Consider the following 24,524-nt stretch of genomic DNA (forward strand, 5'->3'; position numbering starts at 1 on the left):
TCTGGTATTTTAGTGCTCAAAAATGGAAACTCAGAATTGCAGCAAAAATAAAAAATGATGAGAGGCCAGAAAAGATCACTTTTTGGAACCCCAGAAAAATACCTCTTTTAATCTGAATCATCATTAACCCCCCTTTTCTGTCTGCTTTTCTCCTTTTTTTGAATTAAAATTTACCTCCAGCTATTTTGGTTTGATTTAGCCCTGTTGCGTTCAGGTGCACACCGGAGATGATCATTTATGCATCCAGCAAGCAAAACCCATTTTGGTGAATTTTTCAGCCATTCAGTAGTTGTCAGGAATATGTGTACCCCCTGATTCAATAACTGACACTGCAAGGAGGGGTAGCTTTGGCTCTTAACAGGGTGGGAACATCCTGCTCTCTTCACACCCACAGCATATGATCTTTCTGTCTTTCCTGAGCTGGATCAAGTCTCACAGGGAGGCTGTCCCCCATTTGCACTTGGAATCTATTGGTAGGTTGTTACCTCTTAGGCTGTTGAATTTGTATTTGTCTGAAAGGTTTGTTATTAGAACTAGCTAACTGGCTCTGATCAGCACTCTCTATAAACTTGAAAGGCTAAGAGACGCCCTGCCTTTTAAAATGTGCTAAACTGGTCAAGTGAGAGTCTGAGGTGAGGTTAGGCTTTAATTTGCTTGTTTAGCACCTATTAAAATACACCCTGCTTTATTTACACTTGAGTTTCTGAATGTGTTAGCCAGGATGCATTGGCAAATATGCCCAACTTAACACCTTCCAGTCTAGAACAAGACCTTACTTTGCAGCATGCAGGCTATATAAGATGGCAGACAGTTACTTCTGTGTATATTGTGAGGAAGAAGGTACTTTATTTGTATAAAATGGGTTTGGTTTTGCACACACACACCCCTACACCACTGCTTAGCTGCTTACCAATGCACAAACACTAGTGTGAGGATTATGTCTCTCAACCTGTCAGCTAAACTCCCACTCTTTCTCTCCTGTAAAGACATTTGCACACATAAAGTCTGTTGGCCCAGAAACTGCTGCTGCAATATCTTTGTCTCCCCTTTGTATGATTTCTGGCTTTTCTGAAGAGTAGGGAACTAAGTGTTTTGGAAAAAGAAGGTGAAAATAATTTTATTCCTGCTTCTGATGTCAGCTGAAATTGGAGGGTACTTGGTTTTCCTCCCTTTTGAGTAATGCAGCTTACTGTTTGCCCTCTGGACTAGGAAGAGTACAGAAAAATCCCAACATTGTTTTAAATTATGTCATTAATCAAGGTCTGTGACACACACCGCTTTCCTGCACATGCGTCTTTTTTTGGAATGACCTCATCCAAACAGTCCTAGAAAAATGGCTCTGCCAGTGAATTCAGTGAGGGACTGCATTTAATTGAGACAATGTGACTTTTGTGCATTTACCATTTTTTTTCACGTGGTCATCAGAGCAGGCTAAAGTAGTACATGAAGGCTGTAGTGCCTTGTATGCTTGTCATAAAACCAGGTGTTCCATCCAAAAGCATGTTTAAGTGACCCTTTGTTCAGCTGCATCTTCAAGATGTTTTCTTTTGCCACTTGAGCTCCCTATCTTCAGAAAGGTATCCATCTTAAGTCTTCCCTCAGCCCTACAACTGAAAAGCAAAACCAAAACACTTTTTTTTTTTAATTTTATTTTTTTTCCCTTCCCCAAAAGACAGAGGGGGTAGCTAAGGTGTAAGATGGATTCATGGAACTGAACTTTGGAGGTGAGGAGGAGAAGGAGAATTTAAGCTAGTCCTTCCACAGTCGAGGCAAGGAGCAACTCTGCTCTTTAGGCCCATAGTTAGAGAAATGCTCAGAAGTCATTGGCATCACGTTGTTTGGCAACATGTTGCATTTATGCTTATTTTGGTTCCAAATACATCCTTAGCAGCAACTAAAACATGAATGCGTTTATTTTAGTCTTCTTTGGCATGCTAGCAGCTAAATGCATTACAGAAACTGAGACAAGTTTTAATCTTTCTGTAATCAGTTTAAATAATAAACTGCTTTGAGTGACTTAGCAAATTCCTGGTGCACAATGTTGATCCCACTCTCTGTCCTGGAGGCAGAGGGGCTTTTGCTCCTGGTGTGTGAGGGTAGACAAGATGATGCATCCAAAGAATGGGCAATCAGATTTGTGTGGGACTTGGCAGATTGTCTTAGCAGGGTTCAACTCAATCTTGTTTTCATTTTTGGTACACACGTGTTCCTGTGTGTGCTTGCCCTGACTCTGGTACTCACTTTGAAATTCAGTTTTGAACAAAACCCAAACCTCAGACTGAAACTTTGTTGAAAGCACCAGGCTTTGCCATGTTTATGGTCATACTGCTGACCCAAGTAAGCTGAAAACTGGCAAATCTAACAGCATAGTAAGCATAACTTTCATGTAGACCCTGAAAATTCCTGTGTGGTGTGGGGTGTAACCACCAGAATACTATACATATGTCAAGTCCATATTATGCAGGAGATATATAAATATGGCTCTGGTTTGTCTTGCTGGTGCAGAGACATGAACAGAGGAGACCAGTGAAATTCAGTCTTTCAGTATGGTCCTTCTGTCACTGATGCATACTAGGAACAAGATCACACTTAAGGACAGAAAAAAAGTAAGACAATGCATTAGGAAGTATGTACCCAACAGGGAGAAAGAGGGCCTGGGTAAGAGCACAATGACACAGACTTTTGGTATTTAAAATTTGTTATGTAAGTGGCAATTGATAACAATCTTTTCTTTCATTTGAGATCTCTTTCTACATTATGCAGTTTAGAGCATGTTTATGGATATATTACTGTTGGTGTACATTTTGGTGGACTGAAAATTCAAATGGAATTCACATGAGTTTGCATTCAGACATTCTAAAAAAGTGCACCTACCTGAATGACCTGTTACAGGAGGCAGGAGGCAAACAAAGCAATCTAGAGAAATTATTTCTAGCCCTTTTCATATCTTGAAATCCCCAGTTTTAAGCCTAGGAATTCCAAAAGAAACATTACTAGAATGGTTGGTTTGACCTAACTTACAGAATTCCATCCTTTTCTATTGATTTGTCTAGAAGTCTAGTTTGACCCAACTGGATTTTTTAACCCTGGATTGCAATAAAAACTTAAACCTTTTAAAGGACTTTCTTTTATGTTGTTTTCATCCTCGGTTGCCATAATTTTAACCTGAAGAAAGGCAAATTTTGTGGTAGAATAGAGTAGAAACAGAAATTTAGTAATCTCAGTAGTCAAAATAAACCTGTCCTACTATAGGGTCACTCCTCGATGTGTCATTTGGTAATGGATTAATTCTGTATTTTCTATATTTATGATGGTTTTACTGTACATTTTGCTATTGCAGGCTGACCATGGACTTGTTCCATCCTTAATATACCTCCTCAGGCTAAAAACAATCAAATCCTCAAAAATGCAGCCAACACCATTATGTTAGCTTTGCCTTTTGCTGAAGAACATGTCCCTTTTAAGTATAATATGTTCCTATACATATATCACATGATCAGAGTATGAAGTCAGTACAGCTGAGAGACACAGTGGTTATGAATTTGCCTCCACCAGTGTACCCAGCTCCTGGAGATGGAAGCTTATAAATAGTATTGACTAAAAGTTTGACATAAGTCTAAAAGTGGTTTTTGAGATAATCTACACTCATAATTAGAAGTGTGGTGATGAATCTGTATGAAAATGTATCTTGTGTGTATTAACATCTATGTAATGCAGAACAATTTGAAAGAATCCATTCAGCCTTGAAAATGTGACAGCTATTGGGGTGGACCACAGCAGGGGTTTGGTGGTAACTGCAACAAAGAACACAGTGACCCAACCAACAGTGGGGTCATAAGGTGGTAGAATATAATTACCCTGAAACTGTGTGCCATGCTGTTATTAGCTACTCTGTTTACTCTCTTTTTGTTTTGTTTTGTTTTTCTTAAATACCTGGGAATCATTCTGTGAACTTTACACTAAAAAGTAGCCTGCTTTTACAGATGCAGGATTGAATAATATGCTATCTTTTGAATAAATTGTCTTTGGTCTGCTTTTGTTATTTTTCCTACCTGATTGGTTTGTGGTTTGGTTTGTGGTTTTGTTTTCCAGGTTTGTGACCAGATTTATTGAGCTGGATGGCCTGAGCTGTTTGCTGAACTTCCTGAAGAGTATGGACTACGAGACCTCAGAGAGCCGAATCCACACATCCGTTATAGGGTGTATCAAGGCACTGATGAACAACTCCCAGGGACGGGCTCACGTCCTGGCTCACCCAGAGAGTATCAACATCATCTCCCAGAGCTTACGGACTGAGAACATTAAGACCAAGATTGCTGTGCTGGAGATCCTAGGGGCCGTCTGCTTGGTACCAGATGGTCACAAGAAAGTCTTGCAAGCCATGCTTCACTACCAAGTCTATGCTGCAGAAAGGACAAGATTCCAGGTACAAGGAGGATACTTTGCCTGAATTACCCAGAATGATGAATCTCTGCAGGGAGTGATTTTTACAGTGCATGTAGTGCAAACTTGCTAGGGAGTAGAAAAGCAATATTTCTCACTTTGTTGTTGGAAGGATACGTCCTCAAATAGATTATCAGCATTTTTGTTGTTTGTTTGTTTTTTTTTTTTTTCCCAGACCTGATTTCTTGCCATTGATACTAACTTAAAATCCCCTGTATTTTACCTGAAAATGTGTGTTTGTTAAACACAAGCTGTTAATCATGGAATCATTTGGATTGGAAAAGATCTTTAAGGTCATCGCATCCAACCATTAACCTAAGTCTAACAAAAAAATCTGTTCATACTCTAACCTGATGGCATTTCTGGGGTGACAATGATTTGGTTTGCCCTAGAAGCTGAAGCCTCAGAATTCCAGGAGCCTCTATCCTGATTTTAAAGCCTTTAGTAATAAAAGAATTATAGATTAAATAATGGAAACAGTGAATTAAATAATGTACAGTAGAGGTACTTCAATTGCCACTTAGCAATCAACTTGTGAATCATCACCATTTAGCAATTGTTGGCTCAGATAACTCCCATTCAGAGCACAGCAGGGAAACTCAATCTCAGAGACCTTGAGGTAGGTCAGTAGATCATTGACAGGCTTCTATTGTGGGTACTGCTGGCTGCTACTACAATATTCCTCTTTCCAGTGAACTGAGCACCTTTATAAAAAGATAGTCTGTTGCTCTGTATGAAGCTGTAGCTCTCAAACTCAGAGCAACCTCACTCAATTACTGTTCTTTCTGAGGTAAAATGATAAAGGTGGTGTGCGGCCAACAGACCCTGGATCTCAGTTTGTCAGCTACAATCTCCTCCCTCCTCCTCAGTTAATGCCTCAGTGGATTTTGGACTACAATGAACTTGGGACTGTAAAAGTGAATGAAAAGTCTGTGCTTGTGAACGGTAGCTGCCAATGTTTGTTGTTAGAAGTGAATGCACTGTGGGATTCAACTGACTGTGTCTCAGGCCTGAGACTGGGATGCAGGAGGTGCTGGCTTGGTATTAACCTATATGTGGCATGGGCCAGTCCACCCCTCTGTGCACACTGCCTCATTTGCATTGCCTGTCTTGTCAAACTTGGTACCTGTCTTCAGTATGCAGGTATGACACGTATGATGTGTGACTCCAGAATGGGGGAGGGGGAGCTTCTCATCTCCACTGAAAGATCTTGAGGCTTTTTCAGTAGAGAAAAATCATAACTACAGTAAAAGTTGGAAGGTGAAGAAATCAGAACTGCCATCATAAGAATATGTCACCATTCTTTAGTACAGGAGTATAAGCCATGTACAATTGTAATGTGCAGGTTAGTGTGGACTGCCTATGGAAAAGAGAAGGAAAAACTTTTAAACCAGCTTGTTCTCTAGTCATTAGATGAAATAAAGCATCGTTCCTGAATTCATTTGACATTCTTGTATACCTAGGAGACAACCTTAGGTGCTCAACAAAAAGCAGTGGTACCTTATGACCCTGACAGTACTTGTGGTTCTGTGTCAACTTATCTTTACTGGACCAAATGACTCGTAAATGACTTTTTGACCAAAAGCTCATATAGGAAATGGATGCTGGGTTCACTCAATGTCTCATATTTAGGTCCTCTCTCTCTCTCTTTATATTGGTCTAAAATTTTCTGAATAACTGAGATAAGTCATTACTGGGCAAAGTGTAGTATCACAGGTCTTGGGCCACTGAGCTTTTGAGGAATTTGGTGTAGTGATTTGCTGATGCTTACCAACTCTCACATTGAAAAAAGACTACTTTGCAAAAATACCTTGCTTTTGTTAAAATAACTTTCCATTGGGGAAAAAAAATGAAAGATAAATAGATAATATCTTTTTTCTTTCTTAAACAAAACAAAAAGCACCTGAACTCCAAAATGATTTAGCAGAAGGGATGTGCTCTTGTTTGCAATTTTCAACACTTGTTGTCTAGATGCTGGGATTTTCTACTATACTCAGCAATAGCTCAAGTTTAATTTTGAGGAGGTAAGGATTCATCCAAAGACATTCCTTGTCCATATTCAGTCATTTTCTTCTAACAGAAATGCTGGGGACTTTTTAAAATGCTAATTAAAAGTGTGGTCATGGTCTTCTTTACATTTTAGTGGAAAATACTCTGATACTAACCAGGACCTATCAGTTCAGAGAGTATTGTATCTCTTTGCCTCTTGCCCTCCCACACCGGTGTCTCAGAATGGCCTTGCAGCTCTTGATCAAGAGAAGCATCCACTGTAACTTGACTATGGGAGACCATTTAAAGAGAAGAGTGAGATGACAATGCTTATCCTATAGCTTTACTGTAACCTTCAACGATGTGGTGCACAATGGGAGCCAGTGAAAGCCTTTTATTCTTTCTCCTAGTCCTGAGTGTAATTTTTGTAGCCCAGACTTTGCAACTATCTGAAGAGATCCTTTAGGTTTCAAACTGAAATCTTTTGGGGATGCATTTCCTGCAGCATCACTCAGTATGCTTTAGGTTGACTTTGGCCACCACACCTAATCACTGTTATGTTTAACGTGATCCCCCACAACTGGGGATCTGGCAGAACCAAGAAATGAGAATTCTTTCTGTGAAAAGTAATAAAAAGGTGAACTAAACTGGAGGTGCAGGAGAAACATACTTTGAATGTGCAGAATAGGAATTTATTCTTTTGGTTCTGTGGTTCATTATTGCAGACTGATTCTAATGGAGGGGAGGAAAGGAAAGCTGGGAACTGTAAAGTCACTACTCAGTTTTTCTCTAGATCCAGCTCTGTAAGACAATGGCCAAATTAGAGACGCAATACCTAGGATGAGAATAATTTCAGATTCTTAGTTTTGGAAATCAAACTCAATTCTCATAAAAGAAGAACTAAAGGGGTTTCTGGAAACTGTACTGAGCTCACTTTAATTGGAGTGTTCAATAAATAACTTACAGGTAATGCTGACCTCACAACATCAGTGCAATTGTTGCTTTTCCTTAAGTTGCCTTCCTGACAACACGGGTTGATAATATTCTTCATTCTTTTCAGCCCACTCACTTTCAATTTATTCCTCCTCATCTATGAAAAGTGGTACTTTGTACACTATACATTTGGATTTATTTTCCACTCTTGCAGATTGGAGTAAATTTAAGTGTCCCACTCTCCCCATACCTTCTGTGGTGACCAGCACTACATACTGTAAGGTATCAGGAGGTAAAAAACAGGCAAAGCACTGTTCCAGATCTACTTTTCCCCAGCACAAATTACTTGTTTTTCTTTTTTCCTTCTTGCAGAGGAATATCATGTTGATGAATAAGCATTTTTAATAAAATGTCATAGTTTGCTCTGAGTGGAAACTGATATAAAATATTGCTGCTTTCAAAATTGTCAGCATTTTGTTTACTGACAGCAATTATCAGTTTAATCCTTAACTTCAGAGAGGAGTCAATGTAAAGCGATGGAAAAATCTCCAGAATTTACTTTCCTTTATTGAGAATTCAGTTTTCACACAGGTGCCTTTTAGGGCTACAACTTCACCCTATATCTCCACCGTTCAATTTGTTCACAGGTCTATCACGTTCATCTTTGTCTTGGCATTTGCAACAAGATTCTGTACTTGTTTCTGAATTTATATTGTAGCTATTTCTATTTTCTCACATTTGCTGCAGCTTCTTGCCTGAGCTGATCCCTTTGCCAGCTTTAGTCTTTGACTCTTTCATGCGGCCTTTCTGCCTGCAATAAATTTTCCTTTAATGTCCAACAGACAGTCTGCAATTCCTCATCTAAGATATTCCTTGAAAACTGTCCTCTTCAGAGCAGTATCCCTTCTTTCCTCAAATACCACAATAATATGTGTTCAGTCTCCTTCCTGAGGCAATCTGGAAAAGCTCTGTCTTTTCTTCATCCATTTTTTATTTGAAATACACTTCTTTGACTACAAATTCTACTCTGCTTCTTAAAGAAGTGGGTGGAAAGCCAGACAATAAACTCTTAAAGCAGAAATGTGGAATTGGGAAGATGAGACCTTGGTGTCCTTGCTGGGATTCTTTTTCATCTGATGTATTCAAAATTGGTACTGGTGTAGTTCTGTCACTGGTACTCACTGTATGACCATGGAAATGTTGCTTTATCTTGAATTTTTAGGTGCTTTATTTGTGAAGATGGAGGTTTCTAAAATGCTATGAACACCAAGAAAGAAGATTTTCTGATTTCACTGCTGTTCATGTCTGCATTATCCTATTTATGGCTTGTTTCCTTCCCTAAGATGTTGCCTCTCTGATTATTGTTACACTTACACTTGCTGCTTCCCCTCATTTTTTCCTATGGAGTGAATGCATTGTGTTGTGACATTGTAACATACTTTTTAACATGCCATATTTTGAGTCAAACTAATGTTAAAAAGTCATAAAGCTGCACTGGCCTAGGAAATTGTATTAGGGTGTCCTAGTGCCCTTGCAGCCTAGTTTGCTATCTGAAATACCCACACAGCTGGGGACACTGCTGAGGAGAAAAAAAATTGCTTTTATTCTTCAGAGAACCTAGATGTTAGATACTGTCTGAAAGGAGCTCATTTCACTTGCTGATACAAATATTAACTGGACTGCTTTGGATACAACACTCTTGTTTTCCTCCCTAGTGCTGCTGTAAATTTTGAAACTTGAGCTGAAGGAATAAAGGAAGCTTGTTATTGTCAGTTGAAAAGGTGGAGATTAGGAGCATGCCTCCCAGAGCCCCCTTGCCTGGGTTGTTTTAAACACTGTCAATGCAGACCATAATCCAGAGGGAGAAATCTGATCAATATGGAATTGCAGTAGAGAAGCTAACAAGGAACTAATTAAAATCCTGTATTCCCACATGATTGGCTTCTTCACCTCAGGGCTCATCCAAAGCCTTTTGAGGTTTGCTGCAGATTGAGTGAAACCCTACTGGATGTCAGTGACAAGGAATAATGGGATTAAGTGAGGAAAGTTTTGCTTAAATAGTAGGAAAAACCTTTAAAACCGTAAGATCAGTTGGGCCACAGAGGTGCCTGCCAAGAGGTGTGGTGAAATCTTTTTCACAGGAAATGTTCAAGTGAAGACTTGAACCTCAGCCATTTGCAAAGGGTTGGAGATACTGGAGTTCAGCCACAGCATGTGGGTGTAGACTCTGATCTTTAGGAATTACATGAACTTAGAGTGTTTCCTTCTAGAGCTGAACAATCACGTGAAGATGTGATGCTCTTCAATTTGCTCTAGCGTGACCCAGAGTTTTAGTTTTTCTTGCCCTGAATTTGGCTTGGCCCCCACTTCATTCTGCTCCTAGTTCAGCCTTCTTAAATAGGGTATATAAAACTTTTGTTAACATACTTCAACCTCTCTGATATGTTGTCGCACAGAATCTAGCATGTTCCTAAAAGTCTGTGAGAATTTATGCTAGGAATGAGGGCTTTGAAGAAAACCAGCAAAATCATCCTTGGTTTTGATGATTCTATAATAGTGGCTACTTAAATTATTTCAAGAAGACACATGTGGTTTGGATTTCAGCATCAAATCTGACAGTAACAGAACTAAATTCCCTCATGTATTTTGCTTCTACTTGTTTGTTAAGTTGAAGAGTTGGTTTTGTTGGTGATTTTAAAGACTTCTTGAATAGGCTGCTATTGTCACTGTTAAAGATAGGATGATAGACTGAACTGACCACCAGTCTGGCTCAGGAGGGCATTTAGTGTATTTTTATGTAAGAACTTATTCCCACTTCTTAAAAAATGAGAGAAGGGATAGCATTTGGTCCTAATAAAAGTACTTGGAAATCAGGAATGTTATGGGAATTCAAATGCCAGGAATGGGAACATTTGTAAACTCCAACTGGGCAAATTAGAAAATGTGAGAAAAATGAGTTTATGAAATCAAGCTTGCTTGATTGTGAACATGCTGTGCTCAGATATAAGAGCAGCAATCGGTAGCAGTGTACAATAAGTCAAAAGATTTTTATATAAAAAGAAGTGAAGGGATTGCATGAAGCCAGGTGGGTATTCTTTCCCCTGGCAATGCACAGGAGGGTATTCCACTGCTTCTTGAAACATATCTTCATGAAGATCTTCTTTTTCTCCAGGAAACAAAACAGACCTGTGAAACTGATGACTGGCACAGGTTTTGCTATGAATGAACACTTTAAGTAGCAAGGAACAGAATACTGACTGAAGGCAAATGAACTCCCTTACTCAGCATCATAGCTTCAAGATTCAAAATAATATTTAGATGATACACTGAGCTGAGCACTAAAAATTTATTTTTGTCTTCATTCTCTTTTTATGGCCAAAAATTCTTGGGATGAGTAAAGAGAATTCTGGCTTTTGTAGTGCATCAGCAGGACAAATATATGTAGGGTGCTTGTTATTAATACTGGAGTGAGACATGTAGAATTGAACTGGCAGATCTCAAGTGAAATTTGTTACCCTTCCAGTAAGGAAAATCATCCTCGGAATTATGAACTGATCAGAGAAGATCCTGAAGAGAAGATTCATGATCATAAGCACAAATCTAAAAGTAGAGTTACTTTCATGGCTAATCAGTTTCTACATATAACCTTTTTGTTAAATATTCAAGTGGAATTAATCCTAAATAGACCATATAAGGGACAGGCTGCCAACATTATTGGTTTAGAGGGAGTTAGTAAGACAGACAGAGGAAGGCTTTTTACCAGGGAAGTAAGACAGACAGAGGAAGGCTTTTTACCAGGGACTTTAGTGACAGGACAAGGGCTAATGTGTTCAATTTAAAAGAGCCTAGATTTAGATTGGATAAAAGAAAGAGGTTTTTTTTTTATGATGGGAGTGGTGAAGACACAGGAGCAGATTGCTTGGAGAAGCTACAGGTGCCCCATCGTTGGCAGTGTTCAACATCAGGCTGGATGGGGCTCTGAGCAACCTGATCTAGTTGAAAGATGTCCCTGCCCATCTTAGGAGGGTTAGACTAGATGATTTTTAAAGGTCACTTCCTACCTAAATTGTTCCATGAGTTTGTAATGAGGAAACTGGAGCTTAACTGCACTTCCAGTGGAGCTCTGTAATTCACCTTTTGAGCTTTGGAGCTGTATGTACAGAGGATACTCCTGTTATTTGCAAATCCCTAAGGTCCAGATATAGGTTTTATTCTTCAAAAGACAACTTCTCATTAGAATTCTCTCCCTCTGTGTACATAAGTGAAATCTATCCTGCTGAGATCCAAGAAAACAATGAAAATTACTTGAATGGTGTGAGCAGAAAGCATGTATGAATCCAATGCTGCTCTTCTGTGTGTATGAACACACTGGTTTGTTCACCATACAGACATAACTGACTAGGAAGGACATAATTCTGCTGCTTTCTTAGATCCTGTTGGCAAGAACCATAAAGGGCATCTTCTTTTTCTTAAATAATAGCTTGTTTAAAAAAAAAACAAACCACTTTTTTTTTTTCATTAGAATCAGATGAGCATTTTATTCCTATCACTATTCTTCATTTGTTTAACGTTGTTTGTCCAAATTTGCTAACAACTTTATCTGAAAAAAAGTATTTCTTTAAGCAAATATATAGCAAATCAAAAGAAGATTTTGTGGGCATCTCATGAGCAATATGCAAAATCGTGCAAGAAATTAGATTATATCCTCTAACCCAGCCTGCTGTTCTGTTTCAGACGTTGTTGAATGAGCTAGACCGAAGCATGGGGCGATACCGAGATGAAGTGAACCTCAAAACAGCCATCATGTCCTTCATCAATGCTGTTCTGAATGCTGGTGCTGGTGAGGTGAGTCACTGCCCTGGAAACACCTTCTAAAATGTGAAGTTTGAATTAATTTACCTTGGAAATGGTTAGTAGATTAAGTAACAAATCTTTTGTTATTGAATGGATGTAGTTTGTTAAGCGCTTGGTTGTTAATATTAGTCTAATAATGTCTTCCATATAATTCCATTCCCAGCCTCTTATAACATAGACCATTTGCACTGAAATGATTCCTTCTGGGTTTTTTGATGCTTTTTTAGAAGAACTGCAAAGCATTTACCTCTTGCTTTCAGCCTTTTAGGAAACATTTCGGTTTACCTTCAGGAATGTTTTGAAATGTTGACTTCTTCTGACTCAAAGCCAACTCAAAATGTTTAAATTAAAAAAAGTTGAAGGGATGCATTTCAGAAAAAAAAAAAGGAGCTTGTTGGTTTTCTTTCATTAAGAAGACTTTCTTCTGAATCTAGAGGATAGTTTAAACTTATTTTGTTTAATGAGAAGTATTGCTTTTGTTACATCAGCTTTTCTTTATTTGGTTAAACCACAGTAGACAACAAACTTATAAGAGGTCAGTCTGGTAATGTATTTCTGGCTATATGCGGCCATCCTGTAACATCCCACTGAATAGGTGTCAGGTTTGCCAGAGTATATGGTGAATTTATGACAAATAAACATAAAAAACAAGGAGAAAAACTGCAGTCTTCTGTAAGCAGGAGGCAGATCACTAATGGGCTAGCAGGATAAACACTAATCACCTTTGCTCTTCATGGAGAAACATGGAGTGTGCTGTCCTTCTGACTGGGTGTGCAGAACTTGTAGGTAAATGAGGATGATATTTCAAAGTGAAACAGAGGGAAGGGCATTAAGTTTGGGTTGGTGTGTTTTTTTTATTTTACTGGAATGAATCATCCTGTGAATTTGATGTCAGGATAGAGGCCATGAAAAAAGGAAGAGTAGAGATTTTAAGTAATTATTTTTGTAAAAAAACGTGATGAAAAGCTCTTGGAACCTGATACCTTGGTTCCACCACTTTTTCAGGACAACTTGGAGTTCCGATTACACCTACGATACGAGTTTCTAATGCTGGGGATTCAGCCTGTCATTGACAAGCTAAGAGGACATGAGAATGCCACGCTGGACAGGTAAGGCATGTTTTCTGAGAACAGCTGTTGATCAACAGAAAGAGTTCTTAGAAACTCTTCTCCATTTGGGTGTCAGATTTAAACACAAAGCTTTCTCTTCCTAAAGCTGACTCCTGTTGAAGACAAAAAGATTTTTCCTTAAAATTAAAATCAGCAGATAAAGTGGGAAACGTAGACTTACTAAGTTGGCAGTGGCTGTGGCAAGGAATTCCTGTACTGCTTTTCTTCTAAACTGGGAATGGCAAACAGAGTGGAGAGAAAAAAAAAGTTCCAATTCTTTTCTCTTGTAGAAAACGTGGAACAAAAGCTTGTCCTGAGAGGAGGGAGGGATGCTAGTAGTTCATTGTCTTCATTGACATTATGTGTGGTCAAAGTGCAGGTTCTGAGTTTTCAAGGTTTTTCTTGAAGCTTAGACTTCTTGCCATCAAGTTTGTATCACAACCTCCCAAAACAGTGGCACTGGCATAACTATGAGAGAAGATGCACCTGTGGTGGGCAAAGGGGTAGAGATGCCAAGGGTGCAAGAGACAATAGTGAGGAGCATCTTCAAACATCCCTGCTACTGCACAAAATGTAACACTGAGTGGCACCTTCAAATTACTGTGTTAAATGTTACAAGGATAATAAATGTGTTCTCCACTAGCTATTCCATATTTTTCCCTATTAATTGAAGCTGCTAATGACCTTAAATTAAACCCTTCATGAAGCCACATGTTGAAATAAATTTGGAGTAAACAATCTGGACAATTTGACAGAGACACTTCCAGAAGCTAAATCACTGATGAACCAATGAGGAGCCTAGTAACATCTGGTTAACAACATGAAGGATTCTAAGGTGTAAGAGCAGGCATCCCTGGGAGTCTTTCCTTTTCCTGTAACCACATTAAGCTCTTTTGAGAGCTATTGACCTGCTAATGTGCTGCTACACTTTGTCTGATACTCCAACCCCCTTTCTACAGGGCAGGGTGGATTTGTGGGTATCTGATATCTGGGAGTTTGCCAAAGGACCTGGTGAAAAAAAACTATGGATCAGGCCTATGCCTGCAGCTTGAAAAGGCACCATTTTCTCATACACCCACTGTCAGGAGCTGCTGTAGGGTGATAAAAGCTGTCTGAGGGCAAATGTAATGTGCCTGAGATTTGGCATAAGCACTAAGTTGGCACCAAGTGCCTCTCATAAATGCTTGCCTCACATCTTTGAGGAGGTGGAGGCACAGACCCCTGTATTAGTGTCACAGGGAAAGATTGTGTGCAGCCATATGTGTCTACAGTTTGCTGCAGAGCTGGAACAATTAATGGTACCTTTGATCTACAACATTATAACCGAGAAGGAAATCTGTCCTATAGACAATCCATGTTCCTTTAGTCACTAACCAGGAGTGTTTAAGAGAGGCTTAGGGGCTCTTTTGGATCTCAGAAGTTACAGTCATGAGAATGATAACAGAGGTTTGAGAGGATCCCAGATGCCTGGATTACATATACTGTATGCCAGGTCTGTACAGGGGGCTGTGCCTCAGCCTTTCTCCATATCTGCTGTATTCTGGTGTCTGTGCAAGAGAAGTCCAGATGCCATGGTCAAATGTGTCTCTCACCAGGTCCCTCAGATCCCAAGAGCAGCAAGCTGCTGTGCTCATCAGTAAGCAAATGTAAAGAGAGCTCTGAGCTCTGCTGATCAACTAAACCACTGAATGTGTCTCTGCTCCACTGTGTGAAAGAAACAACTTGTTAACGGTCTAGTGTCTGGTTAACAAGTATGGCATGGACTTTTTAGAAAAGTGTTATCACTGCAGGCATTGCAATAATCACAAAAAGAATATCCATTTCCCATTTTATGTTTATCAGCCTTTATACCTTAGCCAGCCCTCCCTTTTGGCCTGTCACTGACCCCCATGAGTTGCCTTGCATAGCTATCCCAGCACTTCATGCAAGAAAGGCTTGCCAGTTTCCAGGTGTACTGGCTTGAAGTGAGGTGTTGTTGCTTCTGTGGTAATATATTCAGTTTGAGTCCAAATTATGCCATGAACATTGGCAGGTTTTGTTTGTTTTGTTTTTCTGTTTTCTCTTAGGCACTTAGATTTCTTTGAGATGGTTAGAAATGAAGATGACCTGGAACTTGCCAAGCGGTTTGACCTGGTAAGTTTTTCTCTGGAGTATCTGAACTTGCCATGCACTTTGGGTGCTTGGTGCAACTTACCTTTGTGTTCCCTGAAAACAAGGATTGCCTTTGGTGCTGAGAATTGCTGGTGCTCTTGGTTTCACTGTTTCTCATATATGTTTTTCATCTGGGGTGTGTGAACAATGAAAACAACCACAGACAGGGCTTCTGCCAAGTACCTTTGACAAAGACTTCTTTCTTTTGTTTGGCTGAAGGCTCAGTACTGAAGAAGGTTCTCAGCTCTGCTCTCATTCTTGGTCCTGATGGACTGGGTGCATTCTGTTTTTAGACATCCCCTTTACAGGACTATGGGTAAAGCCTGAGCTCTTCTCTCATACTTTTCCCAAGCTTACAGCAAACTCTCATGAAGAGTGTCACCTCAGAGCCTATGGAGAGGATCAATATTTCAGATTGGGTGAATTTTAAAGATGAGCATAAAGCAAGGACAGTTTCCACAACCTCTAGCAACAGTAAGAGCTTGTAGGGTCCAGAATGGTTATAGTTCCATCTTTCTATATGACCAGCTTTTGCCACACCAATATAGAACAACTATCCCTTTCCTGCTTAGCTTCTACTATTTGTGATAGAACTTTTCAGGACCCAAACGTTTTACCTGCTCCAGTACAGCTCTTGGTTGCTTTGCATGCCTCCCACATTTCTAGCCCTTTACTTTGGGGATCTTTTCCATACTAGAGAGGGGATGGCAAAACTCATCTCAAAGACCTGTGTGCCTGCTCCTCACTGAAACTTGCAGCTGAGACTCTGCAGAGGTTCTGTTGCTAGAAATTTGCCTGTTTTTCTGTTGGTCAGATCTTTCACAGTTGGGCTTTCACTGTGCATAGTTGTTCTCTTATTCTTTCACTCCCTTCTCTCACTTCAGATCCACATTGACACAAAAAGTGCCTCTCAGATGTTTGAGCTGATCAAGAAGAGATTGAAGCACACAGACGCCTACCCCTATTTGTTATCCATCCTCCAGCACTGCTTGCAGATGCCATGTGAGTACATCACAGTTTTCCAGAGCAAGGGATATTGAAGAACTAGGTGAAGCCTTGGTGTAGGTACAGGGTCACAGACACTAGGACACATGTTGCCCTATCTTCTATTCAGAACTTGGCAGTGGCTGATGGACTTGGTATCTTATACTGACTACATCCAGCAGATTTTAATTGCAATAATTAAAGCAGCAGCTTGACCTCTCTGTACTTACAAGTAAAATTAAGTAGCTGAGACATTTCAGTCAGTCACTGGCAGAGCTTTTAATGAGTTTAAATCAGAAGTTGTAAAAAAGAAAGAGCCTTTGTGCTCCAGATCAGGGAATTCCCAGAAATAAATACCATTTTGAATATTAACAAAATGCACTGAGGAATTTTTCTGGTGAAACAATACAGTACTGAAAGCTGTTCTGTCACTGGGAAATTCCACAGTAAGCCTTCAGGCTGCTATCTCATGGCAATGCATCAGTGCAGAGCTCCTGAACTCAAACTGAACAACAATACCGGCATGTTTTCAGAAGAAGTGATAGGTATCTTCTCATTAACTGCAATAAAATAATTCAGTTATGCTTCCAGGGTGTAGCAGATGAGTAAAGGCATAACAAGATCACTAAAGAACTCCCTGCCTTGATCCTGCTAGCTGTCAGGTGCTGGTCTTCTTTACTTTCAGCTCTACTTGAGGAGTCAAACCAAGAAGGGAGCATGAAGGAGATGTACTGTGCTGTGCTTTTTCAGAAAGTAACATAGTATGTTTTCAGGCACTTATTAGATTCAAGTACTGCCATGAACAAGTTCAAGCAGTTGTTTGTCCAAGGGTCTCCTTGATATTTACTCCTTAAGACAGTACTTGAGCTTTAGGTATTGACCTGGACTATTAGTGGCAAAATGGCTAAATCGTGCTTGGCCAGGACAGGATTGTACTGGAGAGGTTTTAAAGAATCTAAAGGACTAGTTTATGTAACTCATGGAGCTGAAGTGAACTTTACGTTGCTCTGGCTCTTCTGTTTGATATCCATGGGATCAGTCCCTTTGATTCAATTTCTGTTCTTTCTCTCCATGCTTTTTAGTCATGTTTATATGATTTTTTCATGCCAGTTGAGTTTCCCTGACCTGCAGATAACTGAGCCTGCAGATAGAACACCTGATTGTTTTTACAGTGCCTTGTCACAATGTTACCTCTGTACCCAAAAAAACAGATAAGCCCTAGAAAATACCAAGTAACAGCTGTCAGGAAAGAATCACTTCTGTAGACATTTGAAGTGCAAGTTAAAGCTAATCTGTCAAAAGGGCTGTCCAGCCTGACCATGCAAATCCAGTGCAGAGTTGCCCATGGCTGCTATGTGCTGTTCCAGTATGCCAGGTGTTTGTAAATAATCTGCTAGCAACAGTTTGGGGTTAGGCTTTATAGTGTTCTATAATTTACTACATACAGGATTGAAATGGAAGGTAGAAAGGAAGGACTGGCTGTCTGTTGGCAGGTCTGTGCACTTTGACATGGAAATGGAAGTTCTCATGAGCTGGTCTTTTTTCATGCAGATAAGAGGAATGGAGGAAACTTCCAGCAGTGGCAGCTGTTGGACAGAATACTCCAACAGATTGTTCTTCAGGATGAACGAGGAGATGACCCAGATATAGCTCCACTGGAAAACTTCAATGTCAAAAATATCATTAAAATGTAAGCTGCATTATTATTGTTTATTTCTGTTATGGGAGTATAAGTATATAAATATACATGTGCTTAAGAAATAGAATACCATGGCTGAGGAGATTCTTATTTTAACTTGTAGCTTCTCATTGTCTTGTTAGTTTTCTAAGTAGGTTCTTTCTAATGACACCTTAACTAGACAGTATTTTCTAGCCTTTGTCTTCTAATTCCTATTAGATATTAAGCTAACTAGAAGAACAGAAAAAAATACCCAAGACTTCCTCGTGTGCTTTTTTTTTTCATTCAGAATGTTGATAAAAGCTGTCATTGATACTAAAAAAGAAAAAAAGTGGTCATCTCTATTTAGATCTCATTCCTCACTAATGAACATATGATTTAGAAATTCAGGAAGTTTTCCCATAGTGGAAATCAACCCCCACCTATCACACAAAGCCTTTTACTTCTGCATGAAATGTCTGCATGCTCTCACCCACAGACTTGGCTGAGGGCACTACCATTATTTTTTCCCATAGGATGCATCATTTGAGAAGTCTAGCTACATGAGCTGGCTCTCTTCTCAACTTCCCTGTTCTCAGTCCTTTTTTAGCCAAACTTTTGGATTCTTCATCCCATCCATCTGCCTCTGCAGGTAATTCATGGCCCATTACCCTTCTGAATTATCCACTGAAAAGAGCATTTTATAGAACATAAGCCTCATATAAAACAAAATTTTCCTGCACTAAAAAATCTTACCATCCCTCCTGTTACAGGCATGAGCCAAAATTAAAACTGATTTCTCATCATGGAAAAATACACTGGTGCTGATCTTTTTCTGTCTGTCTGTACATCAGACTTCATTGTAGACCTTATGCCTGATTTTCCCTTTCTGCTTTCATAGCTACTCCTCATGCTGCACATCTAATCAATCCCCAGCATGCTCTGCATATTTTCTGTCAGTGATAGGAAATAGCTGTGCCAGTATGAGATATGAGCATTGCCTTGTTACTGATATATTACCCAATAGATAAGCATCCTCCTTCCATGTAAGAAATAAAAAATAGAACCACAGAAAGTAGAAAAAAAAGATGGCAATCTGGTCTTGTATTAAGAGTGGGGTAATTTGTAACCCACAACTGCTATGATTATTTCAGTGATGACTTCTCTTTCAAAATAAGCAGACTTGCCACTTTGAGTCTATTACCTGAAAATAGGAACATGTCAGGATTTTTTTTCCCAGGCATTTCTTTATCCCTTTTCAGGACAAGCCATTACATTTACACTAGCTGTTGACTACAGTAAGGATTGGGATCTGGAAGCAGACTGACCACTGGTATGGTCCTGTATAAACATGTAAATTCACCAGGTTGCCTTTTGCTGATCACTACAAATAGTGGCCCCTTGCCTTTCAGCCTGGGTAGCTCAGAACAAGTTTTAATGATCTGATTTCATCTTTCAGGCTGGTGAACGAAAATGAAGTCAAGCAGTGGAGGGACCAGGCAGAGAAGTTTCGGAAAGGTGAGTGCATCCTCTGTGCCTGGGGAGGCAAAAGAGGAGGGAAGACTGATCCCAGCTCATGCACAGAGAAGCAAGCAGCAGCTGGGCACAACTCTGCCTTTGGTGGACAAACCCTGCTTTGTTCCCTCCAGTACATTTTGTCTCATGGTGACCAGCTTATGTGTGTCATGGGATGGGGCTTCCCTCAGTCCTCACAAGAAGTGATTTTATAGTCTAAGCAAAACTTGAGCGTTGCTGTCTTGGTCACTGAAGATCACTGTCAAGACAGTCAGACTCTTGTTTTCTTTTTCCTTCTCTCATCATACATTCCCAGCTGAACTGACAGATATGACAGCTTTATTTCAGCATAACCTGCATCTCTTTGGAGACTGTTCATGAGCTTTATTTCATCAGCCCCATTTGCCTGCTCCCCCAGATCATGCCGAACTGATGAGCAGGCTAGAGAAGAAGGAGCGAGAATGTGAGACAAAGACCCAGGAGAAAGATGAAATGATGAAGACACTGAACAAAATGAAGGACAAGCTGCAGAAGGAATCCTTGGAGCTGCGCCAGACCCGGGACCAGATGAACGACCTGGTGGCTCAACTTAATGAGTTCTCGGTATGAGACTGGGACTCTTCCCATCCTTGTTTAAAGCCTGCTAACTGGTGAATGATGAACAAAAGCACACTGAGGGGAAACACTTTCTGTGATTCATACAGAGAGAGTCTGTCTAGTCAGCTACAAAGATGAATACTTAGAAGCTGCTCAGCTTTTAGCTGAGACCAAAATCCCTGAGCTGATGGTATAGAATGGATAATGCATGGGCTGCTCCATTCCTGATCCTAAGCCACCTTCATTGCAGGAGTTGCTGAAGCACACATGTCCTCCTCCAGCTATAATTTTTATTGCTGAATCAAATGGCCCTGGTTGTTATTTCAGTGGAATAGAGTGATATCTCCCAGATACAAAAGTAAATTTAGTGAAGAAACAGGGTTCTTGCCATGCTTCAAGAAAGTCTGTGCTCTTGTGGAGCTCTGCAGAAGGGACATTGCAGCTGCTCCCTCCTGCTTGGTGCTCCTTCTGTCCCAGCAGTGTGCCTGAGTCTCGACTCACCAGGACACAGCCCTGAGAAGTTAGACACTGCAGAAATCAGATTAATCCCCTTCTCCCCTCTCCCACTTTGCATTAGTGGGGCCTAATGACAAGTATTCAGTATTTCAAACCCTAACGTTTAAAACCCAGGAGTTCAAAAGTTCATAAGATTGAACTTTTCTCTCTTTTCATACATAAGGAGAAAATAATACTTTTTGGCTTCTTTTACTAGCTTTCTGTTTTTCTGAACCATTTATGGTTCCTTTTTTCAAGCTCTTCTCCACAACTTCAAGGGCTTGAAACTTTCTCTTAAATGAAAGCTGAGATTCCTCCCTTTATTGCATGGCTTTGAGTGCAGGAGACTTTAAGGAAAATATCAAACATTTTGAGACTCCTAATAAAATCACATCAGCTGGCAACATGGAGTCATTGTACCTCTTAAACTGTTTGCTTTCTTTTTCTGTATGTTTTTTATTTTCCAGCAAGGGGGCAACATTTCCTTCCCGCCCCCCCCACCTCCTCCTCCAGGTGGCCCATTAGCTTTGTCCTCTTCTCACATGTCTGAGAATTTGCCACCGCTGCCACCTCCTCTGCCTTTCTCCAGCTGTCCCCCTCCTCCTGCTCCACCACCTCCTCCAGGAGGACCTCCTCCCCCACCAGGAGCACCACCTTTTTTCAGCATGGGGATGCCACCTCCTTCAACGACCACCTTCAACAGCAGTGGCACCAGCCTGAAGAAGAAGTCTATCCCACAGCCTTCACACCCACTGAAATCCTTCAACTGGGCTAAGCTGAGTGAGGTAAGAAATTGCAGTATTCTCTACAATTAGTTTACTTTCTAAGTATAACTCAGCACTGATTAACACTGTGAAGTACAAAGTGACAGGAGGTCGTTATATTGTGGCTTTCTGTGGGCTGAAGACAGTAGGAGTCAGTAACAGTCTTGAGGGAGTCTACCCTTTTCTCCAGCAGGGCAGGATATCTCCTGCAATGGTCAAGGTGCTGGTCAGAGTGAGCTGCAGTAGATCTGGGCATGCTATCAGTTAGGTAAAGCTGTAGTGGGGCTGAGTATATAAGCCAGAGCTAGACATCTCCAGGGCCAGTGTGTCAGAGCTGCCTTGGCTTGCACGTCAGGGAAAAGGATGGCTACAGACAAATGTGGGCAAGACATGCTGAGGTCCTGCTCCAAAACCATAGAAATGCTTCTCTACCCTGCTAGGAGCTGTCACCAAGGAGAGAAATGTGGCGTGATTCTCCTCATCATTTGTTCATGGCCATGAGGAGAGCTGCTCTTCTCCTTGCATGGGTGCAACTCTCTCTCTTGGCAATAACACTCCAAACTGGCAATAAAAACAGAGCACTTGGATTCTTCTTGTTGCACTCATTTTCTACCTAAGTTGCCTCTCCTTCTCCTCCACTTCTCTCTCTTCTTTCTCCCTCTGCCTTTTTCCCTCTCCCCTTCCTTCTCTTTAGGTCTTTTTTTTTTTTTTTTTTTTTTAACTGATTTAGAAAGGAAAAAAAAGTGTCTGTGTTGAGTTTGGATGGCTGCCTAGAAACCCAGGTTCTCTTTTAGACTAAAGCTCACCCAGGGCCCAACTCCGGCATTTGGAATGAGTGTCCAGGGACCTCTGGAATGCCACAAGAATTCTCTCTCCCCCTCTTTCCTTTTCTTTAAAATAAAGTGAAGTGAAATATTTGCTGCACCGTCTGTGCTTGTCTGTCAAGGCCACGTGGGGGGTGTGGGAGAGAATGTAAGGACAGAGATTTATTTTCCTTTGCAGAACATGGGACTTAGTGCTCTGAAGAAAAGAAATAATAACTAAAGAAATAATAACTAATATGTGTATATATATGAATGTATATGAAAAAGAGAGAGTCACAGGTGTTTCTGTTTAGTGTACAGTAACTGTAGGCTTATCCTGCCCTCTGGTTAGGAGTGAAGGCAGCTGTGCTAATAAAATTGAAGACCTGGGTGGTGAGGTGTGTAAAAGATGCTATTTTGAGGAAGGTAGGATAGCTAGAAAAAGGGGCATGAGAGGGTGAGTGGCTTCATTTTGGGATGGTTGCCAGTTAGCATTTTGACCTAGTAAGGTCTCTGCAAAACTGCAGAGGTTGTGATACAGACACAGGCAGCTTGTCTTGTTATTTGGGTTTCACTTTGTTAAGGAATCATTTAATTCCACTGACTGCTGGAAGAGACAAAATGTTTTGGCCATTTTCATCAGTTGTCCTTGATTCCCTGCTTTAGTACCAGGCACTTTCTGTTCACATGGACAGGAATCCTCTGAATGGAAAGTCACAGGTAGACCAGATGTGTTGTCACCGTTGGTAACATGGTGTTCTCATGAACTGTCAAGGCAGCCATACCTGAGGGAATGAAGTCTCATAACAAGCACACTGGCTGGGAGCTGTGTCTCTTGAGGTTTTGAGCATGGGGAACTGAAGTCTGGAAGTGTGCATAGTATTGTTGTGGTTCCTGGTAGTGTTTAACATCCAGTTCACTTAAATAAATGTTTTCCCCACAAAAAAACATTCTGAGCAAAAATACATCTGACACCAGGTATAGGTTTTTCTTTTTTAAAAGGCTGGTCTAATTAGCAAAGAGCATAAGCACATGTGCATCATACAACACAGCAAGGTGAGATGACAAGGTGTTGGAAACAGAGTTGTCTACAAATGTAGGGCTGGAGTCAGGTCAAATATGTTATTCAGCTCTTAAGTGTCTCTGCGTGCTGTTCAGAGCATCCTTCTCGAAGTACTTAGTACAGAATCTGTCTCCTAAACTTTCTTAAGACAATCCCAGGACTGAGGCAGCCTGCATGAGAGAAAACTCCTTTCTGTCCATGCAGCCTGCCTCAAGGAAGTGAGAGAAAGCTACAGAAGCTGAGAGGAGTGTGGATGGGGCTGGCTGAGAGGGATTTGTCTGTGAGATACTTTCTCAGTAGTGGAATCAACGCTGTTCTCCAGGTCAATTCCTGTGACACCTTTTTTCCCCAGTGCCACTTTGTCTTTGGAAGGAAAGGACTGTGTGTGCTGTTGGGTGTTAGAAGAATGGTCAAATATGTTCCAACTCTTAGCAGTTGACAATAACAGATTGGCCACAGTTTCCATGGGCACCATGAAAAAAAGTTTGACTGGAAAGTATTCATACTTCTAACACAGAAACTTGATTTCCTTTGAGAATTAAAGATTTTGTACTAGTGAGCTGGTGATCGGTGGCAAAGCCTTTTAGATGCATGGATGGGCTGAGTTCTAATGAAGCCATTCCCCACCACAGCTCATTCATACAGCACTGCAGCATCATCTGTGAATTCCATTCATACAGAACTACAGTACTGCTGGTGCCAAGGATCTCTGGTTTTTAAGAAAAAGATATTGCAATGTAACCACTGTAATATCCTGGAAAGATTCCTGTCTTTGTTTCTGGACAGCAAGTGGAGTTTGCACTCTCTGAATATTACACAACGCTCAGGGTCAAACAGGGACCAGACATTTATGGTTAATCCAAATGATGACTGGTTTCAAGCACATTGGAAGTATGGATTAATATAATTACCTCTTTAATAAACATATTGATTTGAAGTTATCAGAATAAGTCAAGTCAACCTCTAACTGTGCTGCTTGTTATCTCATGGCTCGAGGAGCAGCTTCCCATTAAGAGTCAAGTTGGTAAAGGCTCTAGTCAACTGTATGATAGAGGCTTTCTTTAGCCAGCCCTAAATAGTGAAATTGTCTCAAAAGAAAAATATTTGTTCTATGTATCACATAGGATTTAAAAAATAAAATAAAAAAAAACACCAACCAACCAAACA

The 24,524-nt window shown here is 40.4% G+C and overlaps 1 protein-coding gene across 1 annotated transcript in view; it reads left to right on the plus strand.

The window, feature by feature from the left end:
• The window catches only part of LOC103779477 (disheveled-associated activator of morphogenesis 2-like), a gene marked incomplete at both ends in the record, with an annotated part of 30,663 nt that extends 9,151 nt beyond the window's left edge, over positions 1-21,512 (plus strand). The window contains 9 exons of the mRNA XM_008947102.1: positions 4,093-4,426; positions 12,100-12,210; positions 13,225-13,328; positions 15,395-15,461; positions 16,364-16,481; positions 18,015-18,153; positions 19,580-19,638; positions 20,054-20,238; positions 21,195-21,512. Of these exons, the coding sequence (XP_008945350.1) occupies positions 4,093-4,426; positions 12,100-12,210; positions 13,225-13,328; positions 15,395-15,461; positions 16,364-16,481; positions 18,015-18,153; positions 19,580-19,638; positions 20,054-20,238; positions 21,195-21,512 (1,435 nt within the window). The remainder of the gene's footprint in view (positions 1-4,092; positions 4,427-12,099; positions 12,211-13,224; positions 13,329-15,394; positions 15,462-16,363; positions 16,482-18,014; positions 18,154-19,579; positions 19,639-20,053; positions 20,239-21,194) is intronic.
• Between the last annotated feature and the right edge of the window lie 3,012 nt (positions 21,513-24,524).

Source organism: Merops nubicus, unplaced genomic scaffold (genome assembly GCF_000691845.1).
Source record: "Merops nubicus isolate BGI_N331 unplaced genomic scaffold, ASM69184v1 scaffold3029, whole genome shotgun sequence".
Taxonomy (NCBI): Eukaryota; Metazoa; Chordata; class Aves; order Coraciiformes; family Meropidae; genus Merops; species Merops nubicus.